This window comes from Geotrypetes seraphini, chromosome 1 (assembly GCF_902459505.1).
Source record: "Geotrypetes seraphini chromosome 1, aGeoSer1.1, whole genome shotgun sequence".
NCBI classification, from domain to species: domain Eukaryota; kingdom Metazoa; phylum Chordata; class Amphibia; order Gymnophiona; family Dermophiidae; genus Geotrypetes; species Geotrypetes seraphini.
The window spans coordinates 333,970,414-333,991,168 of NC_047084.1; the positions used below are offsets into that span (position 1 = coordinate 333,970,414).

The 20,755-nt window shown below is 44.5% G+C and overlaps 1 protein-coding gene across 3 annotated transcripts in view; it reads right to left on the reverse strand.

The window, feature by feature from the left end:
- The window catches only part of CCSER1 (coiled-coil serine rich protein 1), a 969,508-nt gene that overhangs the window by 111,438 nt on the left and 837,315 nt on the right, over positions 1 to 20,755 (reverse strand). For all 3 annotated transcript variants that reach the window (XM_033958815.1, XM_033958809.1, XM_033958799.1), the window contains one exon: positions 2,991 to 3,074. In XM_033958815.1, coding sequence (XP_033814706.1) covers positions 2,991 to 3,074 — 84 coding nt within the window. The remainder of the gene's footprint in view (positions 1 to 2,990; positions 3,075 to 20,755) is intronic.

The following is a 20,755-nucleotide window of genomic DNA, read 5'->3' on the forward strand; positions in this document are numbered from 1 at the left end:
GGCAAAATCTTATATCATGTCTGGAGTTACTGTTTTAAACTACTGGAGAATTAAGATGCATCATTGAAGTATGGAAACTATAAAAATTAAATTTATATTATATTTAAAAGATAAAAGTTTATAAGGATTATTGAAGAATCTGGCCAAATTATCCCTCATGGTTACACATTATTTATCTGAGGTTAGCTGCTGAAATCTGTTGTCTGGCTGTTTTTTATGAGAAATTGTTTTGATAAGATTGATTCATTTTATAAGATAAACATTCCTATGCAGCCCCACATTTATAATTTGAACATTACAAATGGCTGCAACTACATCATCGCTTTAGTCATAAAAATCTTTTACAAATTTTTCATACTCATTTCCCTTCTATTTTGACTCAAGCCACAGTCTTATTACAGACAGGACATGCAGCTTCAAACCTATATAAGATGTTATTACCTGCAGATATTTCTTCATTAGAGAGCCTGTAACATATCTGGGAAAAATATTGTTGTTCTCCCTTGGGGGAATAGGACTGGTCACAATTTTGGAAAAGAACAGCTAACATGTCCCAATCCATGTATTTCCTGTACCATAAAGCCCTGTGGACTCCACATAAGCTTTCACTGGCAGGCCTCCTTCCGTTTAATAACTGTTGGAACTGTGGATGAGCTGTTGGCTCATTTCTTCATATGATATATGATTGTTCATATGTATCACAATATTGGAAAGAAGTTTGGAATATTATACTAAAAATTTTTGATATCCAAGCTGATATCTCTCTCTCCATACTAATTTCCAAGTTTCATGCTCCAGAAATGGTTCTAAGTGAAAATCATACTAAACTCCTTGATATTCTTCTCTCTATAGCGCTTAAGCTCATTCTTTCTAATTGGAAGTCAACTGGCTCTCTTTCCTCACATCACTAGAGGCAATCAGTTTTACATTACTATAAATATGAATTGGTCCTTGCCAAGAAATTTGGAACCACAGTCTTTTTCAATAGACACTGGTCTCCTTTGCAGGCATATTTGCAATCATTTTCCAGCAGTGTTTAATGTTGAAACCTTACTTCATATCAATTCTCTCTGTTTCATTGGTTTTGAATGTAAGCATACAAACAAATATTGTAACTCTCTGTTTTGTATTGATTCATGCACTGATGTACTGTGAACTTCATTGATGTTTCAGTTTTATATTCTCTTGTATTTTTCAAAATCTTAATAAACTTTCATGGAAAGAAATGGATTTTCATGCAGGATATTTCCAGTGCAAGGACATCCATCTTTCATGCATTTTAGAATAAGATGGACGTACATTTGGGACATTCTGTCTTGGGATATCCTAATTCTGAGCTGTGTGTCCTTTCTAAAATGTTGCTTCATGGGCGAGGCTCTCTTTGACAGAGCAATATGCACAGTTCTAATGGTTCAAGGGGTTTAGCTTTTCTGCAGTCAGCTCCCGATAGATGAATTTGCCCAATAGTTATGGATAAAAGAAACGGTCCCGAGATATGTATTTGATGGGAGCTCTGCCCATTACCCCAGATGCTTTATAAGCATCCCAGATTCACTTTTCAGTTGTTCATTAATTTATAATGCAGTTTTATATAGCCATATATAAAGATTGTTTCTTCTTCATAAAAACCTTTACAATGAGTCTAGTTATTTCTGAGAATTGATTGTTGAAGGAGTGTTGGTGGCCAGGGCTGAATAGGGAAGAGGGAGGGGAGGATAATGAATGAGGTAGGGTCAAATCTTAGTGCCTGTGTGGGCTGAATGAATTATTTCATTTATTGTTTATTGAAAACTTTTATATCACAACTAATGATTGGGGAGTCAATTCAGAGCAGTTTACAAGAGCTTCTGTAAAGGTGTTATAATAGTTAGGATTTTCAGAGATGGTTTTTAATGCAGACACATTTATACCATAATCAATCATCCTACATATACAGTATGCACATATAATACTGGTGTCATGTACTATGTTCATACTAAATCCTACTTATTTGCACACATAAAACCTGTATCGTGATCTGTGTTCATCTTCAATTTACATACATCCTGATAATTCTAGTTATCTGTACTTTGTTTATCATATCCTCAGCAATTCTGGGTATTTCTATTGTGTTCACTCTATCGTGTTCCTACTACTACTACTATTTATTATTTCTATAGCGCTGAAAGTCATATGCAGCGCTGTACATTTTAATATACAATAGACAGTCCCTGCTCAGAAGAGCTTACAATCTAATTTAGACATGATATTTCAGGGTAGGGGAGATAATGGTAGAGGGTCTAAGTATCTGACAGCAGTGAGTGGGAGTTGAGTTGAAAGCAGTTTCAAAAAAGTGGGCTTTTAGCTTGGATTTGAATACTGCTAGGGTTGGAGCACGACGTATTGATTCAGGCAGCCTGTTCCAGGCATACGGTGCTGCAAAAAAGAAGGGACGGAGTCTGGAGTTGGCAGTGGAAGGGAAGGGTGCAGATAAGAGGGGCTTGCCCGATGAACAGAGATCACAGGGGGAGCATAGGGGGAGATAAGTGAAGAGAGATATCGGGGGGGGGGGCTTCAGAATGAATGCACTTGTAAGTCAGCAAGAGGAGTTTAAACTGTATTCAGAAATGGATGGGGAGCCAATAAAGTGACTTGAGGAGAGGGGTAATGTGAGAATAGCGGCTCTCACAGAATATGTTGTGCATTAAAATGTTGAACAGATTGAAGAGGTGAGAGACAGGTGTGCAGGAGACCGAGAGAAGTACGTTGCAGTATTCTAAGCGCGAGGTGATAAGAGTGTGGACAAGTGGGGATTAGCCAGCTATCTCCTCTATGCTGCATTATCAGTTAAAGTAGTCTGTGAAGAGGATGGTCTTTATCCCTTTCTTGGGGACCTTCTGGGGTCCTTTTCTAGTTTTAATTTCTTCAGAAGGGAGATCCATCACCTTGGCGCCATCGCTGAGAACACTGAGGGGGTAAGCAATTAAAGGCAAGGCGCATGCATGGCTTACCAGCTCTTCTCGCAGTTGAAAAACGAGTTCATCCCTTTCCTTGAGCTGCAGTTTCAACATTGAGCACTCATCTTTCATGATATCCTACAAAAAAAGCAAACAAAAAAAAAGATTAGCACATGTACTGTAAAAGGTTTAGCATGATTTCTTTTGATATCTAAAACAAAGGCAGAGAGTGGGAGACAATCACATCCCTGAAACGAAACTCAGTTTCTCAGTGCTGTGTGCTAACATATTTTAAGGTAGACTATCAACAACTTAGGCCCTCTTTTACAAAGGCGCGCGCGTTGAATTAACACATGCGATAACCGATAACACATCTATAGCAGTGATCTCAAAGTCCCTCCTTGAGGGCCGCAATCCAGTCGGGTTTTCAGGATTTCCCCAATGAATATGCATTGAAAGCAGTGCATGCACACAGATCTCATGCATAATCATTGGGGAAATCCTGAAAACCCGACTGGATTGCGGCCCTCAAGGAGGGACTTTGAGACCCCTGATCTATAGGATAACATGCACGCAATAGTGTTTAGTGCGTGTTAATATTTAGCATGCGCTAAAAAGCATAGCGCACCTTTGTAAAAGAGGGGGTTAGTGTTCCATGAACATGGACGTATCCATTGTGAACAGCTCTTTGTTTGTAATCCTATTTTACCCTTCTCTGAGTCATTAAGCATCTAGTCAAGCATTTTTGTTTTGTTGTCGGAATACATGATTACAAAATTTCAAGATCTGTTCTCACAAAATACCCTTACAGAACTCTCACATTCATTGGGTTTCTTGAAATGACTGCAGATTTTTTTTTTTTTTTTTTTGGGGGGGAGGATAATGCATCTACCTCCTGTGTAGCTTCATAATCACACCAGCTTCATAGCTATATTAACAAATGTATGTTAAGTAATATGTAGCAACAGTACAATATATTAGATAGAGATTTTGATCTCTTTGCTACCTATGCCACTGCTGCTCCACTGTGAGTGTGTGCCTATGTGTGTAAGTGCATGCATGCGTGCACATGTGTATAAATATACAGTAAAAGCTTGGATTGCAAGTAACTTGGGGTTCCTTTTACAAAGGCACGCTAGGGCCTTAATGCGCGGAATAGCGCGCGCTAAATTGCCCCGCTCGCTAGCCGCTACCGCCTCCTTTTGAACAGGCGGTAGATTTTCGGCTAACGTGCGCTATAGCGTGCGCTAATCCGGTGCATGCGCTAAAACCACTAGCGCACCTTCGTAAAAGGAGCCCTTGGTTTGCAAGTGTTTTGCAAGACAAGCAAAACATTTGATTAAATTTTAACTTGATAAACAAGCAATGTCTTGCAATACAAGTACTAACAGCGGGATCTGGATAGGCCCTGCGTCCGCCTAAATACTTAAACTCCACTCTTTTTCATCATAACCCCAACCCCCTTAGCTTTACCAAAAACCATGCTACAGTCTTCTGGTTGGTAAAATTAGCCGCAGCTCAGTTTATTAACCATAAGCATAAACATATCAACTTCATTAACATTCTTAACATCATATAAATAGCTCCTCCCGAGCTACCAAATGAATTAGATTTATTCCCTCGACCCTGCCACCACAGCAAGGGTCAGAGGGGTGGCATGTCCCTCAAGCCCCATTTTCCGGGTCATCTGTCCCACTGGGCATGGCTCCCCGCCATCCCAACGCTCATCACCTGATGAGCCCCAGTAGCTCGGGAGATCCGCCACAGGCCTGTAACCTTACAGCTCCCCCCTTCCCAATAAACAGAGCTGCGACTACTCACCCAACCCCAAAACCCATTCACAGCACACGGAGAAATCATCCAAATGGAGAGACCAACCAACATCAGATAGATGTACCCGGTCCCTATGGTAAAGACCCACACAATTCACATCTACCCACTCATGCAGAATCTGGGCACCCCCCCAGAGCCGTAACCCACTTCCCCACCTGCCGGTTGAACTTTGCCAGTCCCCTGGTACAACGGCGAGACGCCAGACAACGGGGTCGGAGGATAACGTCCGACCAGACTACACAAGTCCAGGGAAACCATGCAAAGACCAACCGCAGGTCGTCCTTGATCCAATTGACAAGCAACCTCCCCGTTACAGCATCCACATCATTACCCCCCAAATGAATCAGGAGGACGTCTGGGTAAGGGCGGGATCTCCAAATCACCAATAAAGGCAAAAGATGATGCCACCACATATATAGAATACATATATCACAACTGAGCTGATGGTTCTTCTCTCCCTGATGTACAGGAGTGTAGTGACTGTTCTAAATGAGTGAGATCTTGCAATACAAGTACATAAAGTATTTTGTATTAAAGTTTTTTGGTTGTGGAATGAATCGTCTTGAGATTCCATTATTTCTTATGGGGAAATTCGCCTTGATATATGAGTGTTTTGGATTACAAGCATGTTTTCGCTGTATTTTGTATTAAAGCTTTTGGGTTGTGGAACGAATTGTCCGAGTTTCCATTATTTCCTATGGGGAAATTCGCTTTGATATACGAGTGCCTTGGATTACAAGCATGCTTCTGTAACGAATTATGCTTGCAAACCAAGGTTTTACTGTATTTTCTTGCCATACAAATTAAAATGTAAATAGGTCAGTATACTGATGGGGCTCATTTCAAAAAGAGGCGTGTGGGTAAATCTGTAGGACCTTCACCTGTTCTAGGTCCAGGTCCTATTTTTATTGTGTGTAAATGTACTCTCCACCCCAGTTCTGATCCAAAAATACTCTATATGAAATTCCACCTTACACATTCATTATATATTGTGACAAGCACAAGTTGTGTCCTATCTTGGAGGTACCATGGGGGGGGGGAGGAAGACTTTGATTCCCGATTATAGCTTAGAGTTGAAGGACAGTAGGACTGACAATTTCCCTTTTAAGAAAAGGGGGGACAGCTGGGAAAGTTTTGTTTCCATCTGGACAATGGGAGAGAATCCTTGACAGTGCCTGACATTGGAGTGATTTATGTTACTATTAATCGGTATAGTTCTGTTATTCACCTGTTGTAGGGGGTGGGGAGTACCGTATTTTCACATAGATAACGCGCACCCGTGTAAAACGCGCACACGGGTATAGCGCGCGAAAAACACAACTTTATGTACAGAAATTTTTATATACCGCGCACACACGTATACCGCGCATGCTGCCCAACTCTCCTTTCACCCGCCCCGACTCTCCTCTGGCCACCCCGACTCTCCTTTCGCCCGCCCCGACTCTCCTCTCCCCCTTGAAGTCCTGTCCCCACCCTGAAAACCTGATGCCCCCCCCGACGTTCGATTCACCACCCCCCCTCGCAGGACCGCTCGCACCCCCACCCCGAAGGACCGCCGACTCCCCGACAATATCGGGCCAGAAGGGAGCCCAAACCCTCCAGGCCATGGCGACCCCCTACCCCCACCCCGCACTACATTACGGGCAGGAGGGATCCCAGGCCCTCCTGCCCTCGACGCAAACCCCCCTCCCTCCAACGACCTCCCCCCCCAAGAACCTCCGACCGCCCCCCCAGCCGACCCGCGACCCCCCTGGCCGACCCCACGACACCCCCACCCCCCTTCCCTGTACCTTTGGAAGTTGGCCGGACAGACGGGAGCCAAACCCGCCTGTCCGGCAGGCAGCCAACGACGGAATGGCCGGATTGGCCCATCCGTCCCAAAGCTCCGCCTACTGGTGGGGCCTAAGGCGCGAGGGCCAATCAGAATAGGCCCTGGAGCCTTAGGTCCCACCTGGGGGCGCGGCCTGAGGCACTTGGGCCCAACCCGACCATGTGCCTCAGGCCGCGCCCCCAGGTGGGACCTAAGGCTCCAGGGCCTATTCTGATTGGCCCACGCGCCTTAGGCCCCACCAGTAGGCGGAGCTTTGGGACGGATGGGCCAATCCAGCCTCATTCCGTCGTTGGCTGCCTGCCGGACAGGCGGGTTTGGCTCCCGTCTGTCCGGCCAACTTCCAAAGGTACGGGGAAGGGGGGTGGGGGTGTCATGGGGGTCGGCCAGGGGGGTCGCGGGTCGGCTGGGGGGGCGGTCGGAGGTTCTTGGGGGGGGCGGTCGTTGGAGGGAGGGGGGTTTGCGTCGAGGGCAGGAGGGCCTGGGATCCCTCCTGCCCGTAATGTAGTGCGGGGTGGGGGTAGGGGGTCGCCGTGGCCAGGAGGGTTTGGGCTCCCTCCTGGCCTGATATTGTCGGGGAGTTGGGGAGTCGGCCGGGCAAGAGGGCTTGGGCTCCCTTTTGCTCCGATCGTGGATGCGGGTGCGGGTGGGAGCACGTGCGAGCGGTCGTTCGGGGTGGGGGTGCGAGCGGTCCTGATGGGGGGGGGGGGGAATCGGGCGTCGGGCGGGGTGGGAACTATGTAGAAAAACTTTTGTATACCGCGCTCACGCGTATAACGCGCGAGGGGTATGCGCGGTAGGTAAAACCGCGTATAACGCGCGCATTATATGCGTGAAAATACGGTACTTTTATAAAAATTAATTTTCAACTCATTTACCTGCAGTAAGCTAATTATGGAACATAAGAGTTGCCATACTGGGAAGATGAAAGGTCAATCAAGCCCAGTATACTGTTTCCAACAGTGACCAACCCAGATCGCAAGTACCTGGCAAGATCCCAAGGAGTAAAACAGATGTTAAGCTGCTTATTCTAGGAATCAGCATTGGATTTCCTCAAGCTCATCTTAATAATTACTTATGAACTTATCCAAACCTTTTTAAACCCTGCTAAGCTAACTGCTTTCACTTCATTTTCCAGCAACAAATTCCAGAGTTTAATTACACATTGAGGGCCAGATTCTTGTTGGGCCACCAAAAGTTATGCAGTGGTAGGCATCCTACCACTACCTAACTTAATTGCTTTAATTAGTGATAAACAATGTGATAATTGACTGTTATTTAAAACCAATTAAAAAGTGATTAACAAAAAAAAAAAACAATAGCCACCGCTAAGCAGCCTCCCTGACCGTGCCTACCTCCCTGATACTGAAACCTGAAAAGGTGGGCGTGGTTAGGGGGCATCACTATGTGCCGATGGCCGTGATTCTGACATGACCCTGTGAAACCCTGCCCTACATTTCCAGTGCCTAGGGTTTCATCAACCCACGATACTGGACGTGGCACCTATTGGTGATTGACACGTGGCAGACACCCAGGCTCCACTTCCAGAATCAGCCCCTGAGTGAAGAAATATTTTCTCCGGTTTGTTTTAAATCTACTGCTTAGTACCTTGATCGCAAGCCCCCTAGTCCTAGTATTAACATCTACTCATTCCACTCCACTCAGTATTTTATGGACCTCTACCATATCTTCGCTGAGCTGTCTCTTCTCCAGGCTGAAGAGCCCTAGTCGCTTTAGCCTTTCCTCATAGGGAAGTCACCCCATCCCTTTTATCATTTTCATTTCATTTCCCTTCTCCGCACCTTTTCAAAATTCCGCTATATCTTTTTTGAGAAGCAGGGACCAGCATTGCACCCAGTATCCGAGGTGCGGCCACATCATAGAGCACTACAAAGGCATGATAACATTTTCATCTTTGTTTTCCATTCCTGTCTTTGATAATTCTTAACATTCTATTTGCTTTCTTAGCCACCATATACTGAGCTGGGGGGGGGGGGGGGGGGGTTGAATTGAAACTGAAAAACACAGTCTAAACCAGTGGTCTCAAACTCAAACCCTTTGCAGGGCCACATTTTGGATTTGTAGGTACTTGGAGGGCCTCAGAAAAAAAATAGTTAATGTTTTATTAAAGAAATGACAATTTTGCATTAGGTAAAACTCTTTATTTTATTTTATTCAATTTCTATCCCATCCTCCCAGTAGCTCAGAATGGGTTACAAGGTTTATACTTTATAAAATCTTTTCTTTTGGCTAAGTCCTAATAATAATATTGTAATTTATAGCTAGAGACATAGGATCAAGAAACTTTTATTTTGCTTTTGTGATTATGATAAACATACTTAGGGTCTCAAAATAGTACCTGGCGGGCCGCATGTGGCCTCCGGGCCGCGAGTTTGAGACCACTGGTCTAAACCCACTATCATTTCAAACAGTTTCTATAGGGGTAAAGAATAATTCATTTTGGGTAGCTTACTCATTTGGTATGGCTAGAGAAGATTCAGGCAGTCCTTTTTTAGACTTTTTTTTTTTTTTTAGCATGTATTTGAATTTGCTTGTACTCTTGACGTACTTCTAGATAGCCCATGCAGTGCTGTCAGTCTAGAAACATGCTTGTTATCGCTGTGCGGTTCCCTACACAACAGGACCTGAATTTAGAATAATGCAAGACTAGCACTTTGCAGGTGAAAAGAATTTGGGATTGCAGCAAAAGTATAAGTAGTTATCTATCGCTGCCTTCTGCTGCCTTCTTCTGATTAAATGGTTATTGCTTTTACCGGCCCATCTGAAAATAGTATTAGTAAGCAGGGGTTGCAAAAAACAAAAAAAAACCAAAACAGCTTTTGATCTGAAAGATTTAAAAAACACCGAGCACAGCAAATGTTTACAAATCAAAGAATGGCAAACTGAAAAATACATTTTTCTTTGTATAGAAAGAACAAAGTCTAGAATTCATTTCTGTTTTCTGATTCAGCTTTCTTACTGCATAATATGCGTCAATGAAAACAAACATATTTTCTTCTTTATTATAAATACTTTGAGGCATAAAATCCAGTTTGACAAACTACTAGTAATCATTTCTATAGTGCTACTAGATGTAAGAAGAACACCAGATTCATCTGTTGTGATATAACATTAGCTGAGCTGATGTCACCTGCTGGTAATATTTATTGAATGATGGTGTGGGTAAAATGGGGGGAAGGGGGAGGGGAATATATGAGGTGTTGTCAAGGGTCTGTAGAATAAAGATTGACAAGTTTATAAGAGGAATTAAGAAAGGGTTAATAGACAGAGCTTGTCAGAAAGAAAAATGATTAGGGAGGTTTCTAACGTGATGGGGTGGAGCAGTCAGGGGATTGGTTGGATGTTGTGGCAGGCTGGAGTGAATTCTGTGATGAAAGGGGAACAATAGAGTAAATTCTTCAGGAAAAAATTATCCCTCCGTCCCATTTGTGCTGGTGTTATGTTTTGTGTCAGTGTTTGGGGGGGGGGTTTAGTTACAAGTTATATGTCGACTTGGGTGGGTTTGGTTGTTCTTATGGGGTTGGGGAGGTGGTCGCAGCTTTGGGTGGGGCGGAAAATGGGGTTTGGCCCAGTTGGAACTGGGATATGAGCAGTTAATAAATAAATAAATGTAACACTCATAAGCGATACTGTTGCGAGTGGAAGAATGACCTTGAGTCACCAGGGTCATGTTTGGACAAATGTTATAAGTTTAAAGACTTAACGGGAGCTAGTTTCGACATTGAAAAGATCCCTGGGGGGGGAGTGAAATATGCATTGTTGGTTTTTGGACACAGAGGCCCTGATTCTACAAAGTGCGTCCCGATTTTAGACAGCTGTAAGCGTCCTACAGCTGTCTAATCAGCCAATCGGGATGCACGTTTTTTAAAAAAATGCTTCCCAGGCAGGCCGCCTATATTGAAGGCACCTCCGGGAGCCTAGGGAGGCCCGCAAGACGCCTAAACTCGCCTAAGGCTAGGCACCTGGGCCTCAGGCTAGGCACCTGGGCCAATCAGGCCTTAGGATTAGTGGGGATGGGCAGACCTGCTATGCCTAAGGCCTGATTGGTCCAGGCTTCTAGAGCCTGGGCCAATCAGGCCTTAGATTTAGTGGGGATGGGCTGGGAAGGGGCGGGCCCATCTCATTTCCACGAGGCGGGCCTGTCGGCTGGACGGCAGCAAGACCCGTCCAGCCGACCAACATTTAAGGTTAGTTGGGGGAGGGAGATTAGTCGGGGGGGTGGGGGTCGTCGGGCTTTCCGGCAGGAGGAGTTGGCCAACCTCCTGCCGGCGATTACTAGTTTGGGGGGAGGGGAGGTTCGGGATTCCGACAGGAGGAGTTGGGCATCCTCCTGCCGGCGATGGGACAGGCGGCCGCGGACGCTGTACTTATTGCAGCAGGGAGAGATCCCTTGCAGCGATAAGTGTAGCGACTGTGTCTAATTTAACCCAATTCTCTAACCGGCGTCTGTACCATAGACGCCGGTTACAGAATCGGGTTTAGTGTAGGACCGATTCTGTATGGGACACCTCTCCTCGGCGTCCTATACAGAATCAGGGCCAGATTGTATTGTAAATGGAGATAATATTCAGATAGATAATAAAGTTGCGGCCAAATATTTATGCCAATAAAATTGAGTTGTGTGATTGATTGATGGTGATTAGCTTTCAGTTGCAAGTGATGGGAAATCAAATGCTAATGTTATGCAGCAGTGTACATATTATGGAGAAATTCTAAAACCGGCACCTAAACGTAGGTGCCGGTAGGTGCCCTACCAGTGTCTAAGTTAACTGAATGACGCCATTAGAAACAGCAAAAAAAAAAGTGGTGAAGTTGAAGCGCCTACTGATGCCTAAATAAAAGGCATTAGAATAATGCCTACATAGGCACTTTAAGACACCAAACGTGGCATGACCAATGCTGGAAGTGGCATCAGGCGACCTAATGCACCTACGTAGGTGTGATTCATGCAAAGATGGGTGCTGTAAATATAGGCCTGGAAAACCCTGGCCTACATTTCCGGTGCCTATTTTTCCCTTAGGCGCAATTCTGAAACCGGCGCTGATACATGACTGACACAGGATCGGCGGCCGCTGATATCTGTGCCAGTTACAGAATCTGGCTCTCTACCGCTTCACCTAAGGGAAGAAAAATCTTTCGATTCAGAGATAACTTGAAATGCTTCCTATTTAAAGATGTTTTTAATTTATAACACCCATTAATTAGGTTCCTTAACTGACTGACACCTTTTTCCATATCCAATCATTCTTTGATTACTCTACTTTTTGCATCCCCAACCTCGTTGTTTTTGCCTTTTATGTTTTACTATCCTATTTACCTTTGTATTTCTCTTCTTGCTTTCCTTTTGGCTTTAGTCTGTCTGGATGTGTGTTGTATATCATACCAACTTAATTGTTCTGTATGTCTTAAAATTCTATCCCCATTTTAATTTGTTTATATCGTTTAGAACAGTGTCCCACAAACTTTCTAGAGTCACGGCACACTAAAGGTAGTGGCTGTGGCTCGAGGCACCTGGAAGTGCGCGGATATCAATGTGATGACATCATGCGCATGCGTGACATCATCATGATGTCAATGTCCGCATGTGTGTAAAGGCCCTCCAGGCGGGCCCTGAGATGCCAGTGGGGGCTGCCAGAAGGGCAGAGGGCCAGAAAGGATAGGTACTAGCGCCCACTGATTGCCTACAGGACGTGCCTTTGCCACGAGAGGCACATCCTGTAGGCAGTCAGCTGGCTCTGATGCCTCTCCTCCTCCCTAGTATACCGCGGCACACCTGAAATCTCAGGAGGCACACAGTTTGAGATACACTGGCTTAGAAGTTTGATAAGCATTTAATCAAATTTTAAATAAAACTTGAAACTTAAAAACTATATGCAGGTACTTTCTCTGTCCCTAGTGGGCTCACAATCTGTTTCTTTGTACTTGGGGGGATCAATGGAGTGTTAAGTGAGTTGCTCATGGTCACAAGGGGCTGCAGTGGGAATTGAACCAGGCTCTTAGGATCCAAGTCTGCTTTACTAACCATTAGGCCAGTGTGCTGCAAACTTTTTAAAGCCACGGCACACTAAATGTGGGGCCGCGGCTGGAGGCCCCACATTTAGTGCAGATGTGTGCAGATGTCGACGTGATGATGTCATGTGCACATGTGATGCCATTGCATCGATGTCCATGCATGCGCGGATGTGTTCCAGTCACGGCCCTGAGACTCCTATTGCTGCCGATGGTGGCGTTCTGGAGAGGGAGTGGTACCAGGATAGCTGGAGAGGCACCAGTGCCGGCTGACTGCCTAAAGGATATGCTTCTCGCTGCGAGAGGTACATCCTGTAAGCCAGGGGTCTCCAAAGTCCCTCCTCGAGGGCCGAATCCAGTCGGGTTTTTGGGATTTCCCCAATGAATATGCATTGAAAGCAATACATGCATATAGATCTCATGCATATTCATTGGGGAAATCCCGAAAACCCGACTGGATTCGGCCCTCAAGGAGGGACTTTGGAGACCCCTGCTGTAAGCAGTCAGCCGGTGCCGGTGCCTCTCTTCCTCAGGCATCTCGCGACACACCTGGAATCTGCCGTGGCACATAGCTTGTGATACACTGCATTAGGCTACTCCTCCTCCACTCATACACTAAAGTAATAACTAAATTAAAAACACATTAAAACAAAGCAGGGATCGTCTGTTTGAAAGTTTAAATATACAAGATGCAACATAAATAAAACAGCAAATATGAGACAATGTAGGTAAAGACATGACATTTGCTTATACATGTGTAAAGCCAAGTCAAGTGATTTTTTAAGAAATAGGCCTTCAATTGTTTCCTACATACAGTTAGTTTGAGTTATTGATATTTTGTCATAGAGTAAAAAGTTCCACGAGGAAGGGCCAACTACTGAGACAAAACAAGAGCGGGTCTTAGGTAGATTCATTTAGAACTAGATGGAACAAGAAGTGTAGTTAGGTTGTTGGTTGTTTTTTTTTAAACAGGGAAAGCAGGCGCTGGTGTGAGGCTCACAAGCCAAGTCACATAGGCACCATTTCATTCAAAATCACGGAGCTCTGGAATAATCTTACCTCCCCACTTCATAACTTGAGCTCCCTTCAACTATTCCATAAGCATCTGAAAACTTGGCTATTCTCTAAAATGTAACTTTTATTTCCCTCTCTGGTACACTAAGCCCTCTAAACCTTGCTTCATACTTATTTCTATAATTCCATTGGAGTTCCGTTCTTTCCCAATTCCTGTAAACCGTGCCGAGCTCCACGTTGCGGAGAAGATGCGGTATATAAACCCAAGGTTTAGTTTAGTTTAGTTTGTTTTGTTTGTTGTTTTTTTGCAAACATCTGGAAAGATATAAAATTTAGAACCAGGAAAATCTGTTTCCTGAAAAGTGGAAATAGAAAAGCATAACCCAGGTTTTGTACGGCAAGGAAACAAAGAATATAATTAAAGTAATTCTTTTCATAACACCCCCACCCCCTCTTTTACAAAAGTGCAGAAGGCCTTTTTTTGCACCAGCTGCATGCTGTGTGCTCTGCGCTACTCCGATGGTCATGGAGCTCCTATGAATGTCGGAGCAGCACAGAGTATTCAGCGCACCAGCCAGTGCTAAAAACCTCTTCTGTGCTGGGTTTTGTAAAAAAAAAAAAAAAGGGGGGGTGTAGAAAGACTCCAGAAGTTTCCAATAGTCCAGTAACATCTAAGGTTGATTGATCAGTGACTCCAGTTTTTTCCGTCTGCATTTTAGATGTAATATAGTAAATAGAATTCAGCGGGAACAGAGTCTTTTTAGGAAATTTCACCACTTCTTTAAGATATCTATTCTGTAAAAGAGATGGTTAGCTGATACTGAATAAAGCTGTGGAAAATTCAAAGCCTTTGCTGAGTTCTCCATATTTCCCAATTTTCTATGAATCACCATTTTAGGAGACCAGAGACTTTTTGAACATAAGAACATAAGAACATAAGCAGTGCCTCCGCCGGGTCAGACCACAGGTCCATCCTGCCCAGCAGTCCGCTCCCGCGGCGGCCAAAAACAGGTCAAGGCCTGTCTGAATCATCAGAAGGGGCTCCCCTGCCACCTTGGTTTCCCATTTAAGTTCTGCCCTCCTATCGAAGTCCTAGCCCTCCGGTCTTGCACATGCACAACCAGGTTGGTTTACTCAGTACCCCACGATCCCTCTATCCCTCAGGAATCCATCCAATCCCTGCTTGAATCCCTGTACCGTACTCTGCCTGATCACTTCCTCCGGTAGCGCATTCCAAGTGTCCACGACCCTTTGGGTGAATAAAAACTTCCTTGCATTTGTTTTGAACCTGTCTCCCTTCAGTTTCTCAGAATGCCCCCTCGTATTTGCTGTCCCCTTCAGTCTGAAGAATCTGTCCCTATCCACCCTCTCTATGCCCCTCATGATCTTGAAGGTCTCTATCATATCTCCCCTGAGTCTCCTTTTCTCCAGAGAGAAGAGCCCCAGCCTATCCAGCCTCTCGGCGTATGAGCAGTGTTCCAGCCCTTTTACCATTTTCGTTGCTCTCCTTTGGACTCTCTCAAGTACCGCCATGTCCTTCTTGAGGTGCGGCGACCAATACTGAATGCAGTATTCCAGATGCGGACGCACCATCGCTCGATACAATGGCATGATGACTTCCCGTGTTCTGGTTGTTATGCCCTTCTTTATGATGCCCAGCATCCTGTTGGCTTTTTTCGAGGCTGCTGCGCACTGTGCAGATGGCTTCAGTGATGCATCCACCAGCACACCCAAGTCTCTCTCGATTCTGCTGTCTCCCAACAATACCCCCCCCAATTTGTAGTTGAACAACGGGTTCTTTTTCCCTATATGCATGACCTTGCATTTGTCCACGTTGAAGCGCATTTGCCATTTGTTTGCCCAGTCTTCCAGCTTGTCCAGGTCCCTTTGTAGGTCCTCACACTCCTCCCTGGTCCTAACTCTGCCGCACAGTTTGGTGTCGTCTGCGAATTTTATAACCTCACACTTTGCCTCCTTTTCCAGGTCATTGATGAATATGTTAAAGAGTAAAGGCCCCAGCACCGATCCCTGTGGCACACCGCTCGTGACTCCCCGCCAGTCAGAATATTGGCCCTTTACTCCAACCCTCTGCAGTCTACCCGACAGCCAGTGCTTGATCCATCTGTGCACATCCCCTCCCACCCCGTGGCTCCACAGTTTCTTAAGTAGCCTTTCATGTGGCACCTTGTCGAAAGCCTTTTGAAAGTCGAGGTAAATGATGTCTATGGGCTCCCCATTGTCCATCCGACTGCTTATTCCCTCAAAGAAGTACAGAAGGTTCGTTAGGCACGACCTTCCCTTACAGAATCCGTGCTGGCTTGTTCTCAGTAGGCCATTTCTCTCGATGTGCTCGCAAATGCCGTCCTTGATCATAGCTTCCACCATCTTCCCTATTATTGAAGTCAGGCTCACCGGCCTGTAGTTCCCGGGATCACCCCTCGATCCCTTCTTGAAGATCGGTGTGACATTTGCCAATTTCCAGTCCTCTGGCACCTCACCAGTTTTCAAGGATAGGTTGCAAACATGTTGGATTGTGCCCGCTATTTCCTGTCTTAGTTCTTTCAGCACCCTTGGGTGGATCCCGTCCGGGCCCGGTGATTTGCCGCATTTTAACCTGTCTATCTGTTTGAGGACATCCTCCCTACTTACCTCTATGTGCTCTAATTTTTCAGCCTGTTCCCCACTCATGAGCTCCTCTGAGTCCGGTATATTAGATGTGTCTTCGCTCGTGAAAACCGACGAGAAGAACGTGTTCAACCTCTCAGCTACCTCTTTATCCTCCTTAATCACTCCCTTCCTGTCCCCATCGTCCAACGGCCCTACCTCCTCTCTCGCTGGTCGCTTCCCCTTAACGTAACTGAAGAATGCCTTGAAGTTTTTCGCCTCCTTGGCCAGCCCCTCTTCGTATTTCTCTTTTGCTTTTCTAACCTCCCGGTGGCATTCCTTTTGGCATTCCCTGTGCGCCTGGCGATTTTCCTCTGTTGGGTCCTCTTTCCATCTCCGGAAAGATACTTTTTTGTCCTTTATCACCCTCTTTACTTCTATTGACATCCAAACCGGTTCCTTTGATCGCTTGTTCTTGCAGCCTTTCCTGAAATTGGGGACGTACATTCTCTGTGCTTCCTGCAGGGTGTCCCTAAATAGGGTCCAGGCGCTTACCACAGTCTCCATCCTAAAGATGTTTCTGAGCTTCCTCCCCACCATTTCCCTCATAGCAGGGTAATTCCCTTTCTTGAAGTTCAGCGCAGTTGTTGCGGTCCTCCTAACTATGGGTGTCCCTCTTTCTAATGTGAATCTGATCGTGTTGTGATCACTGTTGCCTAGTGGTCCTCCCACTTCTACCCCTCTTGCAGGCCCCCCTAATCCGTTTAGGATGAGGTCAAGAGTTGTACCCCCTCGCGTCGGTTCTTTGACTAGTTGCTCCATGAAGCAGTCCTTCACAGCTTCTACAAATCCTGTCTCCCTAGTGCAGTTGGAGTGACCCGTACTCCAGTCTATCCCTGGGTAGTTGAAGTCCCCCATCACTGTTACACTTCCAGTCCTGCACTCCTGTCTCAATTCCGCTTCCAAGTCGTGTCCGACTCCCTCTGGCGTACCAGGTGGTCGATAGTACAGCCCCAGTTTTATGCTCGCACCCTTGTTTCCCGGTAATTTGACCCACAGCGATTCCAGCCCCTCTGCCTTCGTTACCATATCCATTCCGACCGAGTGGATAGATTCCTTTATATATAGTGCTATGCCTCCCCCCTTTTTGTGGGTCCTGTCCCTCCTATAGAGCTTGTACCCTGGCAGCGCTATATCCCATTGATTTTCCTCTGTCCACCAGGTTTCTACAATTCCAATTATATCCAGGTCCTCCCCCTTGGCGACGACTTCTAGTTCACCCATCTTGGCCGTGAGGCTTCTTGCATTTGCGTATAAGCACCGCAGGTTCCGTCGTTTTTCTTCCACTTCTGTATTTACATCATTAATAGTTTTAATTTCCTGCTCAAGTTTTCAATCCCCTGTTTATTCTCGATTGACTTCAACTCTGCAGCCTGAGATTTAGAATAGAAAATGACACGGTGACAAGATTCATCACCGTCCCCGTCCCCGCGGATAACCGCGGGAAATAATCCCATGTCATTTTCTAGTGTCTATTTCAACCTCGGTCCTTCTATACCAGCATTCTTCAAAGCAAAGCTTGCGGATCAGTGGTTGTGGCTATTCATACTCTGATTCTTATGTGAGCCAAGCATAATGAAGCCATTGTGACATCACTGATGTGATTGGCTCTTAGGCATTGGTGGAATGATGCATTATGACATCACAATATCTGCTCTGGATACCAGAGACTGTCATTCTGTAGTGTCTATCTCAACTTCAATCTTTCTACACCAGCATTCTTCAAAACAAAGCTTGCGGGTCAGTGGCTGTGGCCATTCATACTCCGATTCTTCCCTCTCTCCTTAAAGAATGACACGAAGATGGTTTCCTGTGGTTATCTGCGGGGACGGGAACGATGATGAATTTTGTCACCGTGTCATTCTCTAATTTAGAAAATACTTTAAAAGCAATAGATGTAAAATCCTGACAAATAGTGCATTGATTCTACTGCCAGCCATACATCATCCAGTGCAATTTCTGCAGATATCACTAAGGGAGGAAGAGTCAGCCAAGAAAAAACAAATTCTCTCCAATGATACTCATACCTTCCACTACGAGGCCCTTTCTGGGACTCAGGACTGTTCTTCCTGCGTCTGTATTCAAAACCTCTGTTGCTGCTAAAGTATCTTCCTCCCTTACAAGCAGAGCACGAGGCAGCCCCCACCCTTACCCCAAGTAATTTTAACAAGTCTGGCGCAATGGAGGGTTAAGTGACTTGCTCAGAGTCACAAAGAGCAAACCCACAACCAGAGGGTGCTGAGGCAGTTGCTCTAACCACTAAACCACTGATTTTGACTGTTTCTCTTTTTTTTTCTTGCCATTAGGTGAAGTTTATCTATTTTCTTTATGTTCTAGTCTGAGACATCTTTTTTTGCCCCTCCCCCCCTTCTTCAGGGTCTATAATTTCCATTTCTGAATTTTTTATATTGAGTATATTTTCTTTTATGTTGTATTTTATAAATTATCTTATTCAAGAATTTCATTGCCTTGATGTTAAATAAAACAATTTAATACAGATAACAAGAAAAAAAAAAATCCATTTGGGGGCGTGACTACGCCCTTTGCATCCCTTTCCCCAGCTATGCTTCTGGATGGAACATCTAGGAGAAAGTTATCCAGTCAGAATGAACACTGAGAACCAAGTTCACAATGCTTTAAACTTGATGAGCTATATAATAGGTACCATGTGCAATGAAAACAAAATGTGAATTATCCACTCATATTGAATTGACCCTGTCAGTATTCATGCCACATCATTCTTTGTCAACTAGCAAGGCCCATATTGCATAAGACAGGAGACCCAAATAGACACCATTCAAGTAATCGAGATTTGTCAGTGCTAGTGTTTGAAGCATAATCTGAAAATCGCTCAGACAGATTTTCAAGTGTCAAAATAATCACAATTAGGAAAAAGGCCCTTTTTATAACTGACCTTAGCTGTAGGTTCAAACACCGGCCTCACATACCTCAGTTTATAACACAGACATTCAAATCCTCAATTATTAAACTAGTTGGCTGTTCAGTTAGAGCAGATTGTCAACAACATAATTTCATTCCCATATTTTATATGTCAGGAATCATCTATCCGCTGTTTAACTTATGAATGAGAAGAGACAAGCTTCAAAGTGGACTTCAACACATCACTCACTGGAATGAGAAGTTGAATATTGTCTGCACACAATTGATAATAAACCCTCAGTTCAGACAGTAATTTGAATGGCTGAATATAACTATTAAGAAGAACTTCAAAGCAATGCAAATGTTTAAGAGAGTCCAGCATTAACTGAATACCATACTGAACAGGAATCTTTGATCCACATTTGTTGAACAGTCACCAGTCATTTCAGCATGATACCATGATCTAAGGCAGTGTTTTCTCAACTCAGTCTTGGAATACCCCTTGCCAGTCAGGTTTTCAGGATATCCACAAAGAATATGTATAAACTTGACTTGCACACACTGCCTCCATTATTTGCAAATTTCTTTCATGCATATTCATTGTGGATATCCTGTCTGGAAAGGGGGTACTCCAGGACCGAGTTGAGAAACACTCATCTAAGGCAGGGCTGCACAAGTCCGGTCCTCAAGGCAGGTCAGGTTTTCAGGATATCCACAATGAATATGTATGAGAGAGATTTGCCTGCACTGCCTTCTTGGTATACAAATCTATCTCATGCATGTTCATTGTGGATATCCTGAAAACCTGGCCTGCCAGTAGATCTCGAGGACTGGACTTGGGCAGCCCTGATCTAAGGTATCAAGAGCTGCAGTGATGTCAAGAAAATCTAAACAATATAAATTGCCCTGCTCAGATCCACATTGGATTACACCAAGTTATCTTTGGGCCCTTATATATCAAAAGTTGTTAAGACCTCCTATTTCTTTTTTAAGGACAGTAGATCTTTGACACATTTTTGGGGATAGGAGAGCAAAGAACATTCTCTTGCAAGCTTTGGTCATAACACAGATACATTATTGCAGTGTCTTGCTGATGGGGTGTCCACAATTTCAACTGAATCAACTGCAACTGATTGAAAACACAGCAATTAGATTATTGTATGATGCTAAGGTTAGGGTTCATATGACATCATTGATTTGGTTGCTGGCAGTTGCAGGAATTAAGTATAAAATCAAAGTGCTCAGGCAGATCTCAATATTTGAATTTGTTATTAAATCCTTATCAGTATCAGCCTATTAGATAACTTTGATTGCCACGAGCAGATTTTTTTTTGTTTTGTGTGTGTGTGGGGGGGTGTTCTGGCTCTGTTCCTTAAGTAAGAGATTTTAGCAGTGTAGTGCCTTCCTCCTGGGACACACTGCTGTTGGACTCAAGGACAGAGGCCTTGGTCTTGAAATGTTAAAAAAGTTTTGAAAACTTGGTTGTTGAGGCAATACTTTGACTGCTAATGGTTTTGGTTAACAACAGTGGAAGCAATGTTTTAGGAGCATGAGAATTTTTTTTGTGTCT